Here is a 26,464-nt window from a genome sequence, read left to right as displayed (position 1 = left end):
TGCTCTCCCCTGACTCCTCTGCCCACACCCTTCTGCTCTTTCCCTCACATCTATGCTACCCACCTTATCCATCTGATCCCTACCCCCCCAACCCTCTTCTTCATGCCCACTCACTGATTTTCTGGGAATCTAATGTCATAACATTACTATACCATTTTTAGTACAAAGATTCTCCCAAATGTCCCTGATTTTAGTTTTTGGGGATGACAACTATGGCTCAGTTTTTCATCCAGTTACTGTAACGGAGTGCTCACCACAAACAAGGCGTGACCACGGTGCCGAGGTGGGGATTGATATGTAACACCAACCTCTAGTCGTGTGGACGCGTCTGGAGTGTAGATTAGTCGAAGTAGTCGGGTGGAGATTGGATAGGTAAGAATAGTCAGCGGTACTTGCCGAGGTCGGGGTTGGAGAGGTTCGGATCGTTGCAGGTACTTAGCCGTGGTCATGATTGGAGAGGTGTGGATCGTCGTGGTACTGTACTCACCAGCATTGTTGCTGCTTTTAGGTTTCATCTTTTATTACCCCATATATTTTATATTTAGTATTAATAAATGTATTTTTAAGCCTTAATTACTCCTGTCACTGGGTTACTCTGGGGTATCTCTTGCAATAGAGTATTTATATCATATGCTCCTACCAATATGACTTTTCAGATTATATATATATATTGTGACAAACGGCTTACTCCGGGGCTCCGCCGTCTGTCCGGGACTGTTAGAACACAGTCTTTCAGGGTAGGTTAAATGACGAGGCATCACGTGCTGTTCCTTTAAACAGGCTACTGCCTGGTTTATTCAGTCCCAGGCACTGAGACTGCCACAGTGCATACAACAGAAACACAAGCAAAACAAAACCTGCTCACCTGAGCAATAACTTAACTTAGGTTTTCCCTAACTCAGGGTTGAAGTGGCTTTTCCACTTCCAACAAAAAAATAAGGAACTTTGCAGTTTCAGACAAAAAAGAGCAGAATGATTTAACCTGTTTGGGGAGAGGCTTTTCCCCTCTCTGCTTCCAGCAGACTTCTTGCCTCCAGGCTCTTGGGGGAGAGGGAAGAGGAACCAAGAAATCAGTCTTAAATACCTGATTTCTAATTAGCAGGACAGGTGACAGAAATCAGGCAGCAGACAAACTCTGGTTTGGATCCCTCATCCCTCTGTCCCAGCACTTGCCAAACTGTGGGATGGAGTGCATGTATTATGAGGCTGCACTCCCAGGCCAAACAGGATAGAAACTGTTCAGTATCCTGGGAGCCCTATATATGGAATTTATTACCATCCCCTGGTTTCTGTCACATATCCTCCCCCCCAGCTCAGACCTCGAGGGATGAGCGACCATGGATATTAGGGAGTGCATCCTTGACAACCCGTCAGCATTGCCATGTTTGTGCCCTGACCTGTGTTCCACAGAAAATTTAAAGGGTTGTAGGCTTAGAAACCACCTGGTCACTCTAGCATTCTTCTCTCTGTTTTGACACATCCAGGTGAGGGGTGCATGATATGTGACCAACCGGAATTTTCTCCCCAACAGATAGTATTTGAGCGTCTCTACAGCCCACTTTATTGCGAGACACTCTTTCTCGACTATGGAGTAATTTTTCTCCTGGGGATTTAGTTTCCTACTTAAATAAAGGATGGGGTGCTCCTCACCTTGAGACCCCTGGGAGAGTAAAGCCCCCAGCCCTACCTCAGATGCATCGGTTTGGACTAAAAACTCTTTAGAGAAGTCAGGTGTGACCAACACTGGTTGGGCACAGAGAGCTTCTTTCAGGCTTCTAAAGGCCTGTTTGGTTTCGGGGGACCACTTTACCATTAGGGGCCCTCTTGCTTTTGTGAGGTCAGTTAGTGGGGTTGCCTTAGTTGCAAAATTGGGAATAAACTGTAGAGGGAGAAAGGGGGTGGCCCGGGATTAAAGGGGTTACACCCCATTTGGCCATCCCCTGACCTCACCAGGGAGACAAAGGGTTAACTGGGCTAAGACCCAGAACTGTGATTTAACCCCTGTTATGACATGTAAATGTGTATTCCCCTGTTCCCCCTGTTTTATTGTAACATCTGGTCTGCAGCACACACACACTGGGATCCATCCGGGAGCACAAGGGTTAATAGTTGTATAGTGATTATAGCCCTTTGTGTAACTTTCCCGCCTATTCAGGCACCATTTTGCAGGTTCCCATAGGCCGCCATTAGGGCTCTATGCTTTCTAATGGTGAATCTTGCTGTGTAGTCCTGTTCCTGAAAAGACCAGCAGATGGCGTCCGAGAGGGAGAGCGGCGGTTTCCCATTGAAAGTCAATGGGCTCATTGACTTCAATGAAGAAATCCTCGAGAGAGCTTTCCAGGAACGAGTTGGCTGCCGTCCAAACCGCTTAACCGCAAAGCGGATACATTTTCAATAGGAGAGCTTTGATCACTTACAAGTCAAGTTCGACAAGTGGCGTGGGAATAAACAGTTCTAGGGCCCCTAGAAATAAAATTCTTTCTGTCCCTAGTTCCTAGACCTCCCCCCACTCGACCACAACCGGGTCCCCGTATCCTGGACCCCCGATAAGGGTCGAACCGAGAAGAGCGGGCTGCGCCATAGGTTCCAATGGCGGCGGCAGAAACAGCTCAGGAAAACGGCTAAGTGTGAAAAGCTGAATATTGGTAATCCATAGCTCCGGTTCCGGAGGGCCCAGCGGATCGGGGTTTGGGGTGTCTGTAGCCACTGCTCCGGCATCGCTGCAGAACCATCCTTGGCCCGCTTGGACCAACCCGACGGAGTATGGACCCCCTTGAAGGTTCGGGACTTTTCCCATAGACTCCAATGGCGGCCAAAACCCATTGACCGGCTACGGCGGAAAAACTCCATTGACTTCAACGGCGGCATCGCCCCGTTGAAAGTCTATGGCGGGGATTCCCATAGCCGCCAATGGCGGTGGTTTGCCATTGAAAGTCTATGGCGGCGAAGCCCGTTGTCTTCAATGGGGATTTAGTGAAAAACTGATTTAATTTACAATGGAGTTTTATGTATTAAAATGTGAAACGGTTTTAAGTGTATTTGTGTATCTCCGGTTTCCCAGGTCGTAGCAGGTCTCAAATTGGACCATAGGGTGTCCCAGTTCCGGCATTGAGAACTGGGAAGTTTGGACCTGCTGGACCCAAAGGAACCGGATATTTTAATATGTTCATGTTTTATCCAACATACTGTATTTCAAGGTATGGGTAAAACCCAGAGGAAATTCCTTTGCATACCAGGGTAGCATATGGCCAGAACGGCGACCCAATGTCTAGGACCTGAGTATGTTTCAAAGGATTTTGCCACCTCCACTGTTTGCATGAGGGTGGAGACTACTCAAACCAGAGCAGTCTTCAAGTGTTCCATTTCACACCTCACAACAACAGATTTACTGCCAGGTACTCTGTTTTGTAGACTGACTGGCATTCCTGATATAGAGGAGGGGTTATAGAAATGGGACCCCAGAGCTCTACTGCGCATATACCAACTAGCCGGGGGGCATGTGTCAAAAAGTGTTCCCACGTTAACGAGTGGCTAGAGATAATTGAGAACCAATCCACGGTACTCAATGTTAAGGATAGGGCACAAAAGGTTTATAAACCGATGTCCACCCTGTATCCTTGGTCTTCAATTTATCATCTGAATGCTACCTGATTGCGAGAGAATTGCTATGCTATATACTTCTCATTCCCCAACCCCAAAGTAAGTGTACTTCTTGTTTGTTACTGTATTATTCGTGTGTTGACCTATCCAAAGGAATAAATATACTTTATTATATCTCGGACACGTTCAGTTCAACCCAGTGATTTGTGTAACCTTTAATGACCTGTGGCAGGCTATCGTCACAGGCTATTAAAGTTAACTGGTGGCAGCAGCGGGATTGAACTGGACCTGTATTACTAGTGTCCTGCGGGATACTCTAATATAGTGGGGACTCGATGGTAATTGCGAGTTCCTGGGTCTAAAGACAAGTAACGCAAGTTGTCACACCACCTCACCTGCTGCGATCCAGAACCATGAGTGAAGCGGAGAACGCCTATTACCTGAAAACTAGAAATCAGCTAAAAGACAAGTGCCGTGCCTATGGACTGGAATATGTGGACCAGGAGGTCGAGAGCATAATTGCCGCAATCACAGCACATGAAGCCGAGCTTGCAGAGTCTCAGGATACGACTCAGCTTGCCCTTGTACAGCCGCCCGGAGATCAGGGACTGAACCCAGTGCTGGAGCGGCAGGATCCCAGGGAGGGGACAAGTGCACCTCCCGGGACAAGTGCGACAAGAGGGGCACTGATGGCTGTGGCCACCAGTCCGTTTACCCCGGAAATGTTGGCACTGATCACCAAGTGGGGAGACCGAGGGACAGCGGAGGAGCGGCTAACGTTTCTCTCAATGGCAGTGAACCGGCCCGCTTATTGCCCCCCGGTCCAAACCCGCAAAGATGAACTCCAACTGGACAAGCACAGTCTCACCAAGTACGTGGAAGGCACTGATCAGATCGACATGTTTTTAAGGAACTTCGAGACGCAGTGCCGGCGGTACAAGGTGCTTCCCGAGCATAGGGTTGCACGCTTGGACCCACTACTTTCCGGCTTGGCTAAACAGACATGATGGCGCTTACAGAGGAGTTTGCTGATGACTATGACCACCTGAAAGAACTTTTGCTATTTCAGCACGGTTTTACCCCTGAAGCTTACCGGGGTAAATTCCGGCTGGAGGAGAGGCACCCTCAGGAGACCTATGTCACTTATGTGACCCGCATGGCCTTGTACGGGTTACACTGGGTGGAGGGCTCTGAGGCCAGGACTTACCAATGCCTGCTGGACCTCATCTTTCAGGAGCAGCTCATGCAGCAGTGCCCGCCGGCGGTGAGAGCTTGGGTGTATGATAAAAAACCCAAGACTTACACCGAGGCGGCGAGGATGGCCGATGACTATGTGGTCAGCCGGTCCCAGATGACCGCCAAGGTACCAGCCAAAGCGGCAACCATGCCGGTACCGGCCAAGAAAGCTGTGAGTACCCCCCAGTGGACCCAAAAGCCACCTGTGGGCAGCAGTTCACAGAAGGCGGGAGAGCTCCGGCATGAGCGCCGATGCTACAATTGCAACAGCACTGGTCACTTCAGACCAGATTGCCCGGAACCCCTGCATTCCAACGGACCCTATCGAGGGCAACGTACCCCAGCTGCGAAGCCGGTAGCCCGCGTGCGGGTGGCTTCCACCAAAGAACCAGGACCGGTCATGGAAACAACTCCCAGCGAGACATCCCATGTCACCCCTATCCCGGTTTCATCGGTGCTTACAGCCAGGAGCGGAGGACATCTCGGCGCAGACCTGCAGCAGATGGACGGCCGGAGCAAACATCTTACCCCAGTCACAGTCGGTGACCGGCAAGCAGTCGGCTTGCTGGATTCAGGAACCGCAGTGACCCTGGTCCTACCTGATATGGTCCGGCCAGAGGAATTGATCCCAGGCCCTGGGATGCAGATCACTGTGGCCGACGGAGAGCCACGTTTCCTGCAGATGGCCCGCATCTTTTTGGATTGGGGGGTGGGCAAGGGTGTGCGGGAGGTGGGGGTTTTACCCGGTTTGGATGCCGACATTCTTTTGGGCAACGACCTGGGACCGATGACCTGCACCTACGACCGTGTGCCCCAGCCCGCTGCAGTAGCGGCGGTTACCAGGAGCCAGATCGCGGCAATGCCGGCGGCGGCCGCTCCAGTCCCCCAGCCTTTGGGACCAACGTTAGCAGAGGGCGCAGAGGAGCCCGGGGAGGTAAGCCAGGATCAGTTGCAACCACAGGCTGACTTACTGTTTCCCCTCACTCTGTCCCCTTTCCCTGACAATGACATGACTGGGGGGTGGCCAGAATTCGGAGCCCAGTTTAGGGAGGCAGTGAAGACAGACCCTACCCTGGCCGGTGTGAGACTTCGGGCGTCCGAGTCTCAGGCAGGGGAGGGCACTGAGCGCTGCCTATGGCATAAGGGACTCCTATACAGAGAAGAAGGGAACCCGGGGATAGAGGAGGGGGTGACCGGTAAGCGACAGCTAGTAGTGCCCCAGGGGTACCGACAACAATTGTTACGGGTAGCTCACTCTATTCCGTTAGCGGGACATCAGGGGGTCACCAGGACGCGAGCCCGGTTATTACAGCGTTACTACTGGACGGAGGCATCTCGAGATGGGAGCAATTTCTGCCACTCTTGTGATGCCTGCCAGCGAGTGGGTAAGGCGGGCGACCGTGTGAAGGCACCCCTGAAACCCCTACCGATAATAGGGGAACCCTTCCAGAAGGTAGCGATGGACCTGATAGGACCCCTCATGATTCCTAGCAGGTCAGGGAAGTGCTACATCCTCACGGTGGTGGATTTTGCCACCCGGTACCCTGAGGCAGTAGCGCTTGGCACCATAAGTGCCAAGACAGTGGCAGCAGCTTTGCTAAACATTTTTACTAGGGTAGGTTTCCCTAGTGAGATCCTAACCGATCAGGGGTCGCAGTTCATGAGTGAACTGTTACATTGTCTCTGGGATGCCTGCGGTGTACAGCACCGGCGCACTACACCTTAACATCCCCAGACAAACGGATTATGTGAGAGGTTTAACGGGACCCTGAAGCAGATGCTTTGGACCTTTATAGAGGTGGAGGGGAAAGACTGGGAGATTCACTTGCAGCACCTGCTGTTTGCATACCGAGAGGTACCGCAATAATCTACAGGCTTCTCCCCCTTCGAGCTACTATATGGCTGCAGGGTACGTGGACCTCTGGACCTATTCCGGGAGGGATGGGAAGGGGAGACTACTGCTACTGATGCTTCAGTGATCCAGTATGTAGTAGATCTCAGAGACCGGTTAGAGATGCTCATGGGGGTGGCCCAGGACCACCTCAGGGCTGCTCAGACCAAGCAGAAGTGATGGTATGACCAGCAGGCCCGTAGTAGAGAATTCATCCCAGGACAGCAGGTGCTTGTTCTCAGACCCACTCGGGAGAACAAGCTGATGGCTGCCTGGTTGGGACCGTACTCGGTTATCCGAAAGGTGAATGAGTGCAACTATGTTGTACAGGTAGCACCTGAGAGGCACAAGACATACCACATCAACATGTTGAAGGAGTACAGAGCACAGAGTATGGGAGCAGTGCTGGCCATTTGTAGCCCACTGCTTGAAGATCCGGCAAGCAATGCTCTGCCTGATCTCCTAGGGGAGGCAAGGCAGAGAAACACTGTAGAGCAGGTAGCGATAGGGGCACAGTTGAGTGCTAGGCAGAAGGGAGAAGCCAGGGACATGCTAGCTCAGTTCAGCGCCCTCTTCACTGACATGCCAGGGACCACACATCTCACTAAACACCCAGTACACACAGGGGACCTGCAGCCTCTGCATAAGAACGCTTATAGAGTGTCAGCAGAGGTCAAGACCAGTATGGAGAGAGAGATTGAGGAGATGCTGACCCTAGGGGTAATTACTCTGTCCCAGAGCCCTTGGGCAAGTCCAGTAGTCCTAGTTCCTAAAAAGGACAAGACCACCAGGTTTTGTGTGGACTACCGGTTGCTCAACGCTGGGACGGTGTCAGATGCTTACCCCATGCCCCGCATGGATGAGTTACTAGATGAACTCGCGGGGGCAAAGTATCTGACCACCATGGATTTGAGCAAAGGCTATTGGCAAATCCCACTGACCCTGGAGGCTAGGGAGAAGTCAGCATTCATCACTCCAAGTGGCCTCTATGAGTTTTTGGTGATGCCATTTGGGATGAAGAATGCTCCAGCTACCTTCCAACGCCTGGTCAATAGGTTACTGGTAGGGATGCAGAGCTATGCCACGGCTTACTTAGATGACATTGCTGTCTTTAGTAATTCCTGGGAATCCCACCTAGGACATGTGTCTGCGGTGCTGGGTATGATCAGGGAGGCTGGGCTTACCTTAAAACCCACTAAGTGTATGGTAGGGATGGCAGAAGTCCTATACTTAGGGCACAGGGTGGGTGGAGGGTATCTCAAACCAGAGCCAGCCAAGGTAGAAGCCATAGTTGAGTGGCCTGTTCCAAAAACCAAGAAACAGGTCATGGCATTTTTGGGCACCGCAGGGTACTATAGGAAATTTGTCCCACAGTACAGCGCCCTGGCCAAACCCCTGACTGATCTGACCAAGAAGCAACTGCCTGTGCTTATTACCTGGACTCCTGCCTGTGAAACTGCTTTCCAGGCCCTGAAAACTGCGCTTGCTGGAGCCCCTATACTGGCTGCTCCAGACTATACCAAGCATTTTCTTATTCAGACTGATGCCTCAGACTTTGGTGTGGGGGCTGTGTTGAGCCAGGTGGGATATCTCGGACTCGTTCAGTTCAACCCAGTGATTTGTGTAACCTTTAATGACCTGTGGCAGGTACATCACATAAACCTTCTATAGTAACCAATTAATCCCAAAAAGGTCCTTACTTGTTTTTTTGTAACTGGCCTTGGCCAATTTTGTATCGCCTCTACTTTGAGTGTTTGGGGTTTGAGTAAACCTCTGCCAATAGAATACCCCAGATACTTGGCCTCCTCCAGACCAATAGTGCATTTAGCGGGGTTAGCAGTTAGTCCAGCAGACCGAACTGCATCAAGCACAGCTTGGACCTTTGGAAGGTGGGATTGCCAATCTTCACTATGGATTACCACATCATCCAGGTAGGCGGCAGCATACCGAGCATGTGGTTTTAAAATTTTATCCATCATTCTTTGGAATGTGGCGGGAGCTCCATGTAAGCCAAAAGGCAGCACCCTATACTGAAAAGGCCGTCTGGGGTTGAGAAGGCTGTCTTTTCTTTTGCCCTTTCTGTGAGGGGAACCTGCCAGTACCCTTTTGTTAGGTCTAGGGTCGTGAGATATCGGGCTTTGCCCAGTCTCTCTACCAGTTCATCAACCCTGGGCATAGGATAAGTGTCAAATTTTGACTCAGCGTTTAGTTTACGGTAGTCATTGCAAAACCTTGTTGTACCGTCTGGTTTTGGGACTAAAACTATAGGGCTGTTCCACCCACTTTGGGATTCCTCAATTACGCCTAGTTTTAGCATTTTTTTAACCTCTAAACTTATAGCCTCTCTTTTGGCCTCTGGGATTCGGTACGGTTTAAGGTTAATTCGGACCCCCGGTTCAGAGACTAGGTCATGTTCAATTACGCTAGTTCTACCTGGCTGTGTAGAGAAGACTTCTTTGTTTCTTCTCACTAAATTCTGGACCTCTCGTTTCTGATGAACGGACAGGGTTTCAGCTATGCTAACCTCTGGGTCAGTTTCTCGATTCTCTGACGGACCTGGGGGTACTAGGGTTAACAAGACCTCTCTATCTTTCCAGGGCTTAAGTAGGTTTATATGGTAAATTTGCTCAGGTTTCCTCCTACCTGGCTGTCTCACCTTGTAATTTACTTCTCCCACTCTTTCCAAGACCTCATATGGCCCATGCCACTTAGCAAGGAATTTACTCTCTACGGTGTGAACCAGAACTAGTACCCTATCGTCTGGAAAAAAAATTCTGACCCTAGCACCCTTATTATACGTATTCCTCTGGGCCTCTTGAGCTTTTTCCATGTGTTCCCTCACTATAGGTAGGACTGTAGCTATGCGGTCCTGCATCTGGGCAACATGCTCTATTACACTTCTGTATGGGGTAACCTCGTGTTCCCAAGTCTCTTTGGCTATATCCAGTAAGCCCCTTGGGTGTCGGCCATACAATAGTTCAAACGGGGAGAAGCCTGTGGATGATTGGGGAACCTCCCTAATGGCAAATAACAGGTATGGTAACAAACAATCCCAGTTTTTCCCATCCTTATCGACCGCCCGGCGTAACAAGCTCTTTAAATGTTTTATTGAACCGTTCCACTAAACCATCTGTTTGTGGATGATAGACTGAGGTTCTGAGATGCTTGATTTTTAGGAGTTTACATAACTCTTTTGTTACTTGGGACATAAATGGTGTTCCCTGGTCAGTTAAGATCTCTTTAGGAATTTCGACCCTGGTAAACAGAACTATTAACTCTTTTGCTATGTTTTTAGCAGAGGTGCTACGTAGGAGAACTGCCTCCGGATATCGGGTGGCATAATCTAATATTACCAATATATGCTGATGTCCCCTAGCAGACTTTATTAGGGGTCTTACTAGATCCATAGCAATCCGGTCAAATGGTACATCTATTATGGGAGGGTGTACCAATGGGCTATGATACGCTTTGAACGGGGCGGTGATCTGACATTCTGGGCATGAGGAGCAATAATTTGTCATTTCTGCCAGAACCCCAGGCCAATAGAAGCTTCGGAGAACATTTTCTTTTGTCTTTTCCACCCCTAGGTGTCTCCCCAATGGGTGACTATGTGCGAGGTGTAATACTACATTATGGAATGTCCGTGGTACCAACAATTGTTTAGTTATAATTGATTTCCTTTTATCAACCCGATATACTAGGTCATTCTCTACCTCAAAGTAGGGGTAGGCAAGTGACCTATCTGGTTGGCCCGGAGTACTATTCTGGTCCCGTATATTCCCCCTTGCTTCCGCTAATGTGGGGTCTTCCCACTGGGCCTTCTTAAAAACCCCAGGACTGACCTCTAGGTCAGCGAAGGTCTTATCCTGTTCTGGGGTGGTAAGCGCCTGTTCAACATCTTGATTTGGGGTATTCCCTACCAAGGTGGCCATGGGAAAGGGGATTTTATAGGACTCTTCCTCTTTCCCCTTTTTATTTGGGCCCTTGTCAACCTCCATTTCTGAAAAAGGGAACGGATTTGTTTCTTCTATTACTTCTTTATGGTCCGCTATTGAACTCTGGGCGCTATTCTGAGAGGAGGACCACATTTTTAGAAAATGGGGAAAGTCGGTCCCTAATAACACATCATGTGCCAATTTGGGTACTATACCCACTTTGAAATCTAAAGAACCAAACTCTGTTTCAATAAGAACATCAACAGTGGAATATTCGTGATTATCCCCATGTATACAACAAATTGCCACTCTTTGTGAACCGTTTACCTGTTTGTTCCCAATAGGCAACAGGTATTCGGACACTAGTGTAACCATACTCCCAGAGTCAAGTAGTGCCCGAACCCTCTTACCATTTACCTTTACAAATGCCCAGAGATGGTTATGCAGTGGAGTCTTACTGATAATCCCTCTCAGGATTTCGAGTTCCTTCTGTATGCCCTGGGCGAACCGTTGTTGCTCCTCTCTCAGCAAGCGGTTTGTCTCTTGCTGGTTTGCATTCGCGTTTTGCAGAGCTGCATTCGTCTGTTGCTGGTTTGCATTAGTCTCTTGCTGGGCTATTAAAAGCTGTTGATGGGTTGCATTCGTCTCTTGCTGGGCTATTAACAGCTGTTGCTGGGTTGCATTCACCTGTTGCTGGGTTTCATTCGCGTCTTTCTGGGCAGCGACATTGCGTACCAGCGCACTCACCACGTCCTCCATCTTGTTTGGAGAAAAAAAACTTTTTTTTTTAAAGTTCTTTAACCCGCAGACCTTTTAGTGTTCTGCCCGCATTCTCCACCATATGTGACAACCGCCTTACTCCGGGGCTCCGCCGTCTGTCCGGGACTGTTAGAACACGGTCTTTTAGGGTAGGTTAAATGACGAGGCATCACGTGCTGGTTTATTCAGTCCCAGGCACTGAGAGTGCCACAGTGCATACAACAGAAATACAGCAAAACAAAACCTGCTCACCTGAGCGATAACTTAACTTAGGTTTTCCCTGACTCAGGATTGGAGTGGCTTTCCCACTTCCAACAACAAAATAAGGAACTTTGCAGTTTCAGACAAAAAAGAGCAGAATGATTTAACCTGTTTGGGGAGAGGCTTTTCCCCTCTTTGCTTCCAGCAGACTTCCTGCCTCCAGGCTCTTGGGGGAGAGGGAAGAGGAACCAGGAAATCAGTCTTAAATACCTGATTTCTAATTAGCAGGACAGGTGGCAGAAATCAGGCAGCAGATAAACTCTGGTTTGGATCCCTCATCCCTCAGTTCCAGCACTTGCCAAACTGTGGGATGGAGTGCATGTATTATGAGGCTGCACTTCCAGCCTAAACAGGATAGAAACTGTTCAGTATCCTGGGAGCCCTATATATGGAGTTTATTACCATCCCCTGGTTTCTGTCACTATATATATATATACATACACAGTGCTTGACAAATCACCCAAAAATCTACTCGCCGCACCAAAAAATCTACTCGCCACCTAGTCCCGCCCCAGCCCTGCCCCTAGTCCCGCCCCAGCCCTGCCCCTAGTCCCGCCCCCCGCACCGCTTTAAAATAAATAAATAAAATAAATTGAATAAATTCCTAGTAAGAACAACATTCGTTTTTGACATAAGTTTATTTATTGTATTACATTATACTACAATTAGTCTGTGTGTGTGTGTATAAATGTCGGATCTAGAAAAAAAAGCCAGATATGAATGACTAGTTTCCTGAACCCCTTAACCAGTGTCAGGATGCCCCCGCGTCACAATTTTCTGAAGCAGCAATCCCGGCTGGGATCTTACCTGATCGGCAGTCCCTCAATGTCCAGGTAACTCTATTCCCGCACTGTTATGTTGGAGGGGAGGTGTTCCCTGCCCGTCTTATGGGCTAGGGGGGATTCCGATGTCTCCCGTGTGAAGCTTGAGAGTCAGATCTGGAAGAAAGCAGTATAAGTTATTTCGGTGTAGGTATAGGGCAGTTAAGATATATAGGGTAAATAAGATATCCAGATCCAGAGTGTGGGTGACAGAGAGGGAGAGAATGTGGGTAACAGAGAGAGAGAATTTGGGTAACAGAGAAAGAGTGTGGGTGACAGAGAGAGAGCGGGCGACAGAGAGAGAGAGCGGGCGACAGAGAGAGCGGGTGACAGGGAGAGAGCGGGTGATAGAGAGAGAGAGAGGGCGACAGAGAGAGAGCGGGCGACAGAGAAAGAGAGAGGGAGAGCGCGGGCGACAGAGAGAGAGGGAGAGAGCGGGCGACAGAGAGAGAGAGCGGGCAACAGAGAGAGAGAGCGCGGGCGACAGAGAAAGAGAGGGAGCAGGTGACAAAGAGAGAGAGCGGGCGAGAGAGGGAGAGCGGGCGACAGAGAGAGAGCGGGCGACACAGAGAGAGGGAGAGCGGGCAACAGAGAGGGAGAGGGGGGTGAATGACGGGGGGTGACTGACTGACTGGGGGAGTAATTGACTGTCTTGGTGGGAGTGACTGTCTTGGTGGGGGGGTGACTGACTGGGTTGGGGGGTGATTGACTGGGTGGAGGGGGGTGACTGACTGGGTGACTGGGTGGGGGGGTACTTCTGGTGTCCTGCACACACGCACTCTCTCTCTCTCTCATACACACACTCACTCTCTCTCCCATACACACACACTCTCCCATACACACACACACACACACACACACACACACACTCTCTCTTTCTCCCATACACACACACAGTGGACAGGAGGAGGGGGGGGGAGAGGAAAGGCCGGCGATCCGAGCAGGCGGCTCCCCACCTTCCCCTGCACCAGGCGCCAGCCGCAACTGCGCACCACCAACCCGTGCCACCAATGCCCCGCTCCTGCCACACGCCCCCGCGCCCATCTCCCACCCCGCGCGGCCAACCAAGGGAGTGCCGGGGGCAAGGGGACCGGGGCTAAGGGAGCGCTAGGGGGCTAAGGGAGCGCTGGGGGGTAAGGGAGTGCTGGGGGGGACGGGAGCGCCGGGGGGGGAAGGGAGCGCCATGGGGAAAAGAGCACCGGGGGGAGGGGGGCTGGGAAGGAACACCCCCCACTGGGTTATCGTGCCGCAGCTCCTTTCTGAACTAAATAAACAGAAAGGAACGTACCACCTCCCGCCGGGCGGGCAGCCAGCCACTGGGACCGAGGGCAGAGGAGGGGCACCGCAACACGCGCGAGCAGCGCACACGCACACGCGTGCGTACACGTCCTGGCAGCTCCAACACGCATCACACCCGATCAGCCAATCAGGGAGGGGTTTTTTTTTTTTTACGAGCAGTGGAATTTTTTTGCAGAGCAGGGAAAATTAACACGCCACCAGGCAATATCCGATCACCTGGCGAGTGGGCGACCGGGTTTGCCGAGTATATGTGTATATATATATATATATGTATGTATATGTAGAGGTATCAGTACCGTGTTAGCCGAGCCCTCAACATCAAAATATGGAAGATACTGTACCACATTATACTGCACTTAAATGAAGCTAAAAGACTTACTCCGGAAGAAGAGATCAATGTATCTCGAAAGCTAGCACAAATAAAAGCATTTCGTTAGCCACAGAACGGTATTGTCTATTCATTTTTTATTTAATTTTTATATATATATATATATATATATATATATATATATATATATATATATATATATATGTATATATATATTCTATTACTCTGGTGTGGGTGACTGAGTGCATGCAATCTGGGGACTTCTCGTTTCTGCCTCCATCTTGAGGCGTGAGACACCTGTGTTTGTTCGTGTACATATCCACACAGCTAATTACAGCTCAACCCGTTAAAATGCGAATCCGCTTATAATGCGATGCAAGCGTGGCTCCCAATTTTTGTATTTATGAATACATTACAACACGATTCTTGGTGTCTTAAATACTTTATTGCACAATGCATACAATTGCACATTATTTCTAACCCGATCCGCTTATAATGTGATGTGATTCTTTGGACCCCAAGCACAGCGTTATACGGGGGTTGAGCTGTATATGCAAAAATTAGAGAAAGAAATATAGAAAGTTTCACACCACATCCTGAACCACGCATAAAAAAATCTCTAGAACCCTCCCCCCCCCCCTTCCCCACCCGTATAATACTTTTGAAGAAGCCACTGAGACATTTTGTCCTCTTAATATGAATCCTTTATGTGTTTCCACCATGTTCCTAAAATCCCCTATACAAGCCCATATTTAGTAAGTGGTGCTATTTAGGGTTGTCAGGTGGCATCTCCAAAAATACTGGTCACAATGGTGAGAGGCGACGCACTCAAAACACACACAAACCTCTCTCTGTCTGCTCTCCACTACATGCTGTTTCCTCCTCTCTTTGGCCCCACCCTCAGGCTCCTGACACCTCCTCCTGATTGGCTGCATTACCCAGCAGCAGCTAATCAGGATGGAGGAAGCTGCCCAGCCCCCTAGCAAAATCCTTGCTCTCTCCCTGCTCCCCCGGGCCGGTCAGGTCACTATGTTCAGAGAGGTAATACCAGACACATACAGTACATGTCCAGTATTACCTCTCATTTTTTACTGGACAGTGTCCAAATACAGAACACTCCAATACTGGACACCTGGCAACCCTATATCCAGAAGACTCATGTATGTATGTATGTATGTACAGTATGTCTTTATTTATATAGCGCCATTAATGTACATAGCGCTTCAAGTGACAATCATATAAATAACAAATAATACAAATAACAGATCATGGGAATAAGTGCTTCAGACATAAAAGTAACATTTAGGAAAGGGAGTCCTTGCTCCGAAGAGCTTACAATCTAATTGGTAGGAGGAACATACAGATACAGTAGGAGGGCATACTGGTACAGTAAGTGCGTTTGCAAGGGGCCAAGCTTTATGTATCAGGTGTAAAATGTTAGCCACGGAGCTACTCTTATGCTTCGTTAAGCAGGTGTGTTTTAAGGTGGGTCTTAAAGGTGGATAGAGAGGGTTCTAGTCGGGAATTGAAGGGAAGGGCATTCCAGAGGTGTGGTGCAGTCAGTGAGAAAGGTTTAAGGCAGGAGAGGGCTTTAGATACAAAAGGGGTAGAGAGGAGACATCCTTGAGTAGAACGCAAGAGTCGGGATGGTGCATAGCAAGAAATTAGGGCTGAGATGTAAGAAGGGGCAGAAGAGTGTAAAGCTTTAAAAGTGAGGAGGTGAATTGAGTGTGAGATGCGGGATTTGATCGGAAGCCAGGAGAGTGATTTGAGCAGGGGAGGCGCTGAGACAGATTTAGGAAAGAGTAGAGTTATTCTGGCAGCAGTGTTTAGGATAGACTGTAGGGGAGGCAGGTGATAGGCAGGAAGGCCGGACAGCAGGAGGTTACAGTAATCGAGACGGAAGAGAATGAGGGCCTGAGTCAGAGTTTTAGCAGTCGAGCAACAGAGGAACGGGCGTATCTTTGTGACATTGTGGAGGAAAAAGCAGCAGGTTTTAGATACGTTTTGAATGTGAGAGGAGAAAGTGAGAGAGAATTCGAGTGTGACCCCTAGGCAGCGTGCTTGCGCTACTGGGTGTATGAATGAACTTCCAACAGTAATGTAGAAGGAGGTAGTAAGGCCAGGTTTGGGAAGAAGTATGAGGAGCTCTGTTTGCCATATTATGTTTAAGTCGGCAGAGGGCCATCCAGTATGATATCGCAAAGAGACATTCAGAAACTTTGGTCTGTACAGCAGGTGTAAGGTCAGGGGTTGAAAAGTAAATTTGTGTGTCGTCAGCACAGAGGTGATATTGGAACCAAAGAGATGTGATTAGGTCACCTAGAGAGTGTGTGCAGAGAAAAGAGGAGAGGTTCCAGGAAAGAGCCCTGGGGTACCCCCACAGAAACGTCGATAGAGGAAGAGGTGTTAGCAGAAGAGACGCTTAAATTACGATGGGAGAGGTAAGAGGAGATCCAGGATAGAGCTTTGTTATGAATGCCAAGAGTATGGAGAATGTGAAGAAGAAGAGGGTGGTCCACAGTATCAAATGCTGCAGAGAGGTTGAGTAGTATGAGCAGAGTGTAATGACCTCTGTCTTTGGCAGCATGGAGGTCATTAGTTATGTTAGTGAGGGCTGTTTCAGTAGAGTGCGCAGTGCGGAAGCCAGATTATAGAGGGTCTAGGAGAGAATAGGTGTTGAGAAAATGGAACAAGTGAGAGAATACAAGACGTTCAAGGAGTTTAGAGGCAAAACGCAGGACGGAGACTGGTCGATAGTAAGAAAGACAGGTAGGGTCAAGCTTGCTGTTTTTGAGTAATGGTATGACTGTTGCATGTTTGAAGGTAAAGGTAAAGGTACCAGAGTAGAGGGAGGAGTTAAAAATGTGTGTGAGCTTAAGGATAATAGTAGGAGCTAGAGGTTTTAGGAGATGGGAGGGAATGGGGTCAAGAGGGCAAGTGGTAGATGGAGAAGAGGAGAGCAGCAGTGCCACATCCTCCTCTGTGACTGCAGAAAAAAAGCAGAGGAAGGCAGGAAGAGAGTTCTGAAGAGGTGTAGGATGGGAGGAGGAAACAGAGGGGATGTCCTGACATATGGATTCCACCTTTTCCTTGAAATATTCAGCAAAGTCCTGAGGTGAGATGGAGGAGAAAGAAGAGGCAGCTGAGGGTGGTCTGAGTAGGGAGTCAAAGACAGAGAAGAGTCGGCGTGTGTTAGACTTGTGCGTGTTGATTAGTGAAGAAAAGTAGGTTTGTTTAGCCTGAGAGAGGGCAGAGTTGACACAGGATAGCATAAATTTGTAGTGAAGGAAGTCTGCGAGATTTCCTCCAGAGGCGTTCAGAGGAACGAGTGCAGGAACGCAGCATGTGGGAATTTATCTAGGGTCTGGGGTTAGAAGGGCGAGAACGGAAGAGAGAAAGCGGGGCATGTAAATCAAGAGAGGTGGATAGGGCAAAGATATAGTTCTTGATCAAGTTGTCAGGGTCTGGAGCAGGGCTGAGAGAGGAGAGGGAGGAGCGTAATGTGGAAACAAAAGCTTGTAAGTTAATAGAGTGCAGGTCTCTCCAGATGCGAGGGGTAGATGGAGATGGAGATGGAGAAGGGAGAAGTGAGAGAGAGAAAATGAGATGAGATGATGGTCAGAGAGAGGAAGGGGGGAAATGGAGAAATCAGAGAGAGAAAAGTTTTTAGTGAAAACCAGGTCTAGGTAGTGGCCATCCTTGTGAGTGCTGGCTGCAGTCCACTGTTGAATGCCAAAAGAAGAGGTTAGAGAAAGCGGGAGGCCCAAGGGAGAGAGGGCTCATCGATGTGACAGTTGAAGTCCCCAAGGAGAACAGGGGAGTAAGAGGAAAGAAAGGAGAGCCAGGATTCAAAGTGAGAGAGAAAGACAGAAGGGGGATGAGTAGACATAGGCGGGCGATAGATGACCGCCACGTGGACAGGAAGAGGGGAGAAAATCTGGACAGTGTGAGACTCAAAGGAGGGAAAAGCAAGAGAGGGAGGAATAGGAAGGGTTCGGTAGCGGCAGAGAGGAGAGCAGGAACCCCACACCTCCACCCTGCCAACAGGGCGAGTAGTGTGGGAAAAAGAGAGGCCACCATAAGAGAGGGCAGCTTCCAGAGCAGAGTCAGACTGAGTCAATCAAGTCTCAATTATAGAAAAGAGAAGCAGAGAGTTAGAGAAAAAGAAGTCATTCACAGTGAGGAACTTGTTAGAAAGGGAGCGAGCATTCCAAAGGGCACAGGAGAATGGGAGAGAGGAGGGAGGGCGAGAGAGGATGGGTAGAGGTTAGAGGGGTTCACACCAGAGGGAGTGGAAGTTGCATGTCGGAGGCGAGGACGAGAGCAAGTAGAAATAAGCCAGGGACCAGGATTGGGAGAGATATCCCCAGAAGCAAGAAGGAGAAGCATGGAAAGAAAGAGAATGTGTGAGTATGATTTGTAGGGGTGGGTTTTAGTGCAGGAGGTATAGCTGTGTAGTGACAAAGGGCGAAGGTAAGAAAGGAGTTCATGTGAACTGAGAAGTGGTGAAGGAAGTAGAGATGGAGATATTTGAATAGAGTTGGAGACATAATGAGTCTGTTAGAAAGAAGTGCGTAATTTGAGAAGAAGTGAGGTCACAGCAAATATAAAGAGTAAAGGTGGCATCAAAGCAATAGTTAAGTGCTGAGATGTGCAGTCTGCGATAGATAATGTCCTCCTTTCCAGCGTACAGGCAGTCCTCGGTTATCCAACGGAACCCGTTCTGGAAGTAGCGTTGGATAGTGAAACCATTGTAAAGTGAGTCCCATGTTAATCAGTGGCGGTGAGCGTTGGATAACACATTCAGGCGTCGGATAACGGCCCGAAGGGTTGCATTGTAAACAGTTGGATATGCCATTCGTTGTAAAGTGAAATGTTCGATAACGAGGACTACCTGTAGTTCAAAATCCAGGATTCAGGGCCAATGCAGGAACACACCTTACAGCACATTCAAATGAAGGTGTCTTATGGAATAGCAATGCTCTGTAAATCGGGCCACAGTCTCTTGTCTTCTGTGATGAATGAAAGTGTCATGTAGATTCATGCATATGCAATTGTCCATCTCACAGATGGACTGAGAATGTCCCAATTTAGAGGAGAAAAAGAGAAACCAAAGAAAGGGGAGATGGAGGAGAGGAACCACTGGAAGTAGAGGCAAATGAGAGGGAGGTCCCAAAGAAAGGAGAAATGGAAGAGAGATTAACCAAAAGGAGGAGAAACAGGGGAGAGGATCCAGAGGAAGGAGAGACAAAGAAGAACTGGAGAAAAGAGAGACTGAGGAGAGTGAGAGCAACCAGAGAAAGGACAGCAAAGAAGCAGACAGAGAGGAGAATCAGAGCAACGAGAAATAAAGGAGAGAAGAACTGGAGAAATTAGAAATGGAGGAGAGGAACCAAAGGAAGAAGAGATGGAGTAGAGAGATGGAAGAGTGAGAGAAAAAAAGAGGAGACAGATAAACCAGAGGAAGAAGAGATGGAGGAGCGAGAGGAACCAAATTAAGGAGAAAAGTGAGCCACAGGTAGGTAAAGTGAGTGGCAGAATTGAAACATAGTGGGGTACAGGGGAGGTTGAGTCAGTGACTGGAACACAGTGAGGCACAGGGGAGGTTGAGTCACCAGCAGAACCGGGACTGAGCCAGGCACGTGGAATAATAGCAGAGTTGAGGTTTCCTGTAGCTGTCACATGTTCCTCTCTCACAGTGTATTGGGGAGACACAGGGGGTATGTCTCAAGTCTGAATTTCCTGTCAGACACTGAGACACCTACGCAGGTACCCGACTGTGTGAGAGACAGTTTCCTTTCAGAGAAAGACAGCCGGTTGTGTGAAAGATCGCTTCCCTGCAGAGAGACCGCGGCTGTGTGAAGGACTGCTTCCCTACAGAGAGACACCCAGCTGTGTGAGAGACAACTTCCCTGCAGAGAAAAACCTGGCTGTGTGAGAGACTATTTCTTGCAGCGGGAGACCTATCCCCAAAGAAAGAGATATCCAGCTATGCAGGAGACCACTACCCTCAAAGACACTATGCTGTTTGGGACTACTACCCTCAGAGACAACCAGGTGTGAGACCTTCTGCATTCAGAGACACCCAGTTGTGTGACAAACTTACATACACACACACCAGGGTTGCCACAACTCCGGGTTTCACACGGAGACTACATGTTTTGGCCACGTATCTCTGGGCTATGCGTTTACCTGAAATATCTCCGGGCAGCGGCAGCGGTAGCATCGGCAATTCCCTCTGCAATGTGACATCACGCGGCATCGTGTTGCCATGACAACGGTGCATCACGTGACACGGCGGCGCATACGGCGCCCTGTTGTTATGGCAACTTGACACTGCGACGCTATGGGGTGTCAGGTTGCCATGGCAACATGCACCATTGGATGCCGGGAGATGCCGCCGCCGCTGAAGGTAAGATAAATAAATATATAAATAAAATAAATGTCATTGCAAAAGTAACCGGTTTAGCCTTCAATAGAAGGTGACAACCCTGACACACACACACACACACACACACAATGTGTTTCCCTCTCTCATACTCACTCCTACTACCTCACTTTCTTTCGCTTCTTCTCTCTCTCCATTTTTCACTCTCCCCTTCTCTCCTTAGCATCCCCCCTACCCTCTTCCCATCATCTCTCTCCCTTTCTCTGTCTTCCCACTCTTTCTCACTGCCTCTCCCTTTTTCGCTCTCCCCCTCTCTCCTTTTCCCTCCCTTTTCCCTCCCTCTCCCTCTCCCTTTTCCCTCCCTCTCTCCTTTTTACCTGTTACACACCTCCCACACCACACCCTACTATTTATGCAGAGTGCAAAGGTCACAGGTCACGGAGAACCTCAGAGACTTAAACAAGAGAGAGACCGCAGAGACAGACTGAATTTAGAGAGATAGCAGAGCAGACCCAACGAGAGGCAGACCCAACGAGAGACAGTCCCAAACAGCAACGAGTGTTACAGAGGGACAGGAGTGTCACACAGAATAATGGGCGTTGGGATTTAAGTCCCATTCGCTCTCTCCAGACATGTATGTGACATCAGTGACAAAATGATGACGTCTGTGAGCCCAGACAGGCAGGTAAGAGCATGTCTCACACATTGCCACTTCTCTCTGCGGTCACATTGACTTTCTCGTCTTCTGTCTCTATTTTACTTCCTCTCTGCTCTCTCCTCCCCTGTCTCTCTCTTCCTCTCATTTCTCTACCTGTATTTATATCTCCTCCTCTCTCATTTGTTCCGTCCCCTCCCATGTCCTCTGCCCTTTCCCTCCGGTCCCATCTCCTCTGCGCCCCCCCTTTCTGTCCTTGTCACACCTAATGTGACTGCAGTGCCCTTGGCAGCCACATAGTGACAGTGTGACCCAGCGAGAGCACAATCCTATTATACTGTATATAATGTATCGCAGAATTATACTGATAACTCACAGACTCGCACTGCTCTGCACACAGACTCACACTGCTCTGCACAGACTCACACTGCTCTGCACACAGACTCACGCTGCTCTGCACACAGACTTACGCTGCTCTGCACAGACTCACGCTGCTCTGCACACAGACTTACGCTGCTCTGCACAGACTCACGCTGCTCTGCACACAGATTCACGCTGCTCTGCACACAGACTGAGGCTGCGCTTATAGTGCCGACGACGCAACGTCACATCAAAACAAGTGCATTGTCGCCATCGTCGGCGCTTATAGTGCACGCGACAGCAACGGCACGACCAAGCGACAGCGTTACCAAAAATCTGGAAGTCACTGTTATTTGATTTTTTTCGGCGACGGTCTCCCCTTGTGGCCAATCAGAAAGCTTCTCTGTCCCTCGGCCTTCCCCATTTATGACGTCACTGGAGTTGTAGCCAGCGACGTCGCCTAAACTTGAATTACAATTATCGCAAAGGCGACGGGTGACGTCATCGGTCGCGTCACCGGCACTATAAGCGCAGCCTCACACTGCTCTGCACACAGACTTACACTGCTCTGCATACACACAGGCTCATACTGCTTTGCACTCAGACTCACACTGCTCTGCATACACACAAACTCACACTGCTCTGCACTCAGACTCACACTGCTCTGCATACACACAGGCTCATACTGCTTTGCATACACACAAATACACTGCTTTGCATACACACAGACTCACTGCTTTGCATACACACAGACTCACTGCTTTGCATACACACAAATACACTGCTTTGCATACACACAGACTCGCTGCTTTGCATACACACAGACTCACTGCTTTGCAAACACAGACTCACTGCTTTGCATACACACAGACTCACACTGCTCTGCACACAGACACACACCTTTCCCCACCGCACAAAAAGCACAAGCCTCCATCACCCTCCCCACACAAAGCTATCACACATACACACACACACATAGACACTGCTTCGCAGATGCACACACACACACACAGACAAACACTTCTCTGCAGACACACACTGCTCTGCACACAGACACATAGTTCTACACACACAACTCTGCAGACAGACACACAGCTCACATATAGGCACAGTGCTAGGCACACAGACACACAGACAGTAGTGCACACACATAGGCACACACTACTGTGCACACACACACATACTGCGCTGCATACACAGACAAACACTGTTCTGCAGTGAACTGCACACACGAACAGACACACACTGCTCTGCACAGTGATCTGCACAGTGATCTGCACACACTGCTCTGCACAGTGATCTGCACAGTGATCTGCACACACTGCTCTGCATACAGACACATAAACTGATCTGCACACACTGCCCTGCACGAAGACACTGTGATCTGCACACATGAACAGACACACAGTGATCTGTACACACCAGACACACACTGCTCTGCACACATACACAGCGTAGGCACACACATGCACATATAGCTCTGCACACACAGACTCACATAGCTCTGTGCACACTGCTATGCAGACACACTGTAATCTGCATATTGCTCTGCACATACACACATACACACAGACACACACTGCTCTTCACACACTACTCTCGACACACACTGCTCTCCAAACACACACTGCTCTGCACGACCATAGACACGCACTGCTTTGCACACACAAAGACGACACTGTTCTGCATACAGACACACTGCTTTGCGCACACACACAGACACCCACTACTTTGCACACATACATACTTCTCTGCATACATAGACACACACTGCTCTGTACAGAGACACATATAGCTCTGCAAACACACACAGACCTCCACTGCTCTGCACACACACACATACTGCTCTGCAAACAGGCACACTACTCTGCAGATACACACTGCTCTGCACACACGCAGACACACACTGCACTGCAGATACACACAACTCTGCACAAATACATGGTTTTGCACACACAAACACACTGCTCCACACACACACTGCTCTGCACACACACACACACACACAGACACACACTGCTCTGCAGCCATACACACATTGCTCTACATGGCCATATACAGACACTGTTCTGTACAGCTACACACTGCTCTGCACACACAAAAACTACACAGACTCACACTGCTCTGCACAGACACACATAGCTCTGCGCACACAGACACCCACTGTTCTGCACACACATACTTCTCTGCATACTTAGAGACACAATGCTCTGTACACATACTGCACTGCACAAATATATGCTTTTACACACACACACACACTGCTCTGTACATACAGACACACTGCTCTGCACAAATACACCATTTTGCATAGACACAATGCTCTGCACACACACGCGAACTGCGCTGCATACACAGGCACACACAAACTCTGCACACACACACATACTGCTCTGCATATATTGACACACTACTCCACAGATACACACTGCTTTACACACACACACACATATACCTGCACACTACATTGCATGTATACACGGTTTTGCACACAGCCACACTATTGTGCACATAGACACACGCTGCGGTGCAATCTGCACACACACAGGCATGCTGCTATGCCTACAGACACACATTGCCTTGCAACACAGACACATTGGTCTGCACATGCACAGACACACTGCTCTGCACAAATACAGTTTTGCACACATACAGACCACACTGCTGTGCGCACACACACACACACACACACACACACATTGCTCTGCAGACAGACAACATATACTGCTAGGCACACAGACACACTGCACAGATACATACTGCTCTGCATAGATACACAGATAAAGACTGCTTGGCGCACACACGGATATACACTTCTCTGCTTACACACTGATGTATAGTGCGGTGTACACAGATACACACGTTGCGTTGCACACACACAGTGCTCTGCACACATGCAGGTATACACATTGCTCTGCATACACACAAATGCACACATTTCTCTGCACACAAACACAGATGCACACATTGATCTCCACACAACTACACACAGTGCTTTACACACAGATGCACACAGTGCTCTGCACACCGATTTACAAGCAGTGAGTGAGTGTAGGCCTAAGTGTGAGTTCATGCTGACCCCGTGTCATTCCTCAGACCTCTGCCATGCCGCCCAATGGCTCTGGGCTGGATGCATGTGAGATTCACTCCTTTCCGTCCTCTCACACACTGCCGCTGGTGGGGTACAGTCTGCTGATGCCGCTGGGGGCTCTCCTGAATGGGCTGTCGCTGTGGGTCTTCCTGCGCTGGCTGCGCCCGCACTCCGTGGTCAGCATCTTCATGTGTAACCTGGCACTCAGTGACCTGCTCTTCTCCCTCTCGCTGCCCCTGCGGATCTATTACTTCGCGGAGCACCACTGGCCCTTTGGCCCCTTCCTGTGCCGCCTCTCGGGCTCCATCTTCCACATCAACATGTACGGCAGCTGCCTCTTCCTGCTCTGCATCAACCTGGACCGGTATCTGGCCGTAGTGTATCCTCTGCGCTTCCGTCACCTGCGGCGGCCCAAAGTGGCCCACCTGACGTGTCTGTGCGTCTGGCTCCTTATTCTGGCTGGGTCAGTGCCGGCTGCTAGCATCCACACATCATTGGACTGCTGGGACGGCAACTCTGCGGTGCAGCGCTGCTTCGAGGGGTTGAGCAGCTGGCAGGACCTGGTCTTCCCACTACTGGTGGTGGCTGAGGTGCTAGGTTTCCTACTGCCCCTGGGGGGGGTGCTATACGGTTCATGCCGCGTGTTCTGGGTGCTAGGCCGGGCTCAGGAGAGGTGGGGCCAGCGGCACCTGAAAACTATCAGACTCCTCCTTCTCAACCTCAGCATCTTCCTCTTCTGCTTCGTGCCCTACAACACGGCACTTGTGGCATACGGGCTGCTGCGGGCAAAGGTGTTGCCAGCTTCACCAGACACAGTGCTCGTGGTGAAGAAGGCACTCGCTGTCACCGTGCTACTTGCCAGCACAAACTGCGCTCTCGACCCTCTGGTTTATTACTTCAGCACAGAAGGCTTCCGAAGGACGCTGAGCAAAATAGGGGGGCGCAGTATGGACTCTGAGGTTAAGGGCGTAGGCCCCAGAGGCAAATGGTGGCATGGGAAGGACTCTGTGGGTAAAGGAGGATATGGGAAGGACTCTGTGGGTAAAGGGGGATATGGGAAGGACTCTCGAGGCAAGGGGGGGCACGGCAAGAGCTCTGCGGGTAGGGGGCAAGGAGTTAAATCTGGGATAACAGGGGGAGTGGGTAAGAAGGGGTCACAGGGGAGGGTAAATGGTGAGGACAGAAGAAAGCCGATACTGCTGAAATATCAAATAGAAGAATCAGAGGTATGAGAGGGGGAGAAAGAGGAGAGAAAGAGGAGAAGGGAAAGGTGAGAGAGCAGACAAAAAAGGGGGAGAGAGAGGTGAAGATGAGCAGAAAGAGAACTAAATATACCGTGATACACGCACTCGGTGACACACATGCACAGTGACATACGTGCATACAGTGACACGCACGCCTTATACTACAGCCTAGAACATGACACAAAATATGTGTGATATAAAGCCTAGAACAAAGTAAGACTAGAACAAACAGGATTGTGTGTAATGACACATAAAAACAAGCGTTTCTGCGCTACTGACCTCTGATGTCACTGCCCTCTGAACTAGGAGAGCGAGACGAGAGACCCAGCTCATGCGTTTGTGATTTAATAAACTACATGTGTTTCTGATCGTAGTCTGTGTGTTTTGGGGGGAATCCACATGCTATGTGTGAACATGGGAGGAGGAAAGCATGATTGGTGTGTGGGGGAGTGGGATGCGTGATCTGTGTGCGTTGGAAGTGGCGGGATGTATGTATATTTATAGAGTGCCATCAATATATGCAGCTCTTTACAAAAGACACTGTACAATTGTATATGTATATTGTTATGATACGCATCGCTTAGCAATTTTTG

The 26,464-nt window shown here is 49.5% G+C and overlaps 1 protein-coding gene across 3 annotated transcripts; it reads left to right on the top strand.

The window, feature by feature from the left end:
- The first annotated feature begins 19,845 nt into the window (after positions 1-19,845).
- On the top strand, positions 19,846-26,239 carry LPAR5 (lysophosphatidic acid receptor 5). 3 transcript variants are annotated; one of them, XM_075612689.1, is made up of 2 exons: positions 19,846-20,190; positions 24,633-26,239. In XM_075612689.1, the coding sequence occupies exons 1-2, from the start codon at positions 20,125-20,127 to the stop codon at positions 25,857-25,859; spliced, it is 1,293 nt and encodes a 430-aa protein (XP_075468804.1). In that variant the 5' UTR covers positions 19,846-20,124; the 3' UTR covers positions 25,860-26,239. The 3 variants fall into 3 exon arrangements, with proteins under 3 accessions (XP_075468804.1, XP_075468805.1, XP_075468806.1); XM_075612690.1 differs by lacking the exon at positions 19,846-20,190 and adding an exon at positions 20,203-20,545; XM_075612691.1 differs by lacking the exon at positions 19,846-20,190 and adding an exon at positions 20,598-21,206.
- Positions 26,240-26,464: the final 225 nt, after the last annotated feature.

Source organism: Ascaphus truei, chromosome 8, assembly GCF_040206685.1.
Source record: "Ascaphus truei isolate aAscTru1 chromosome 8, aAscTru1.hap1, whole genome shotgun sequence".
Taxonomy (NCBI): Eukaryota; Metazoa; Chordata; class Amphibia; order Anura; family Ascaphidae; genus Ascaphus; species Ascaphus truei.
Note: the sequence above shows the minus strand (reverse complement) of the source record. Positions and strands in the feature narration are given on the sequence as shown.

Excerpts from the sequence above, each read along its gene's own strand:
- LPAR5 (XM_075612689.1), top strand. The coding sequence starts at position 20,125 with ATGCAGGAGACCACTACCCTCAAAGACACTATGCTGTTTGGGACTACT. Across the intron at positions 20,191-24,632 it reads CTACCCTCAGAGACAACCAG|ACCTCTGCCATGCCGCCCAA; the intron begins GTGTGAGACCTT and ends GTCATTCCTCAG.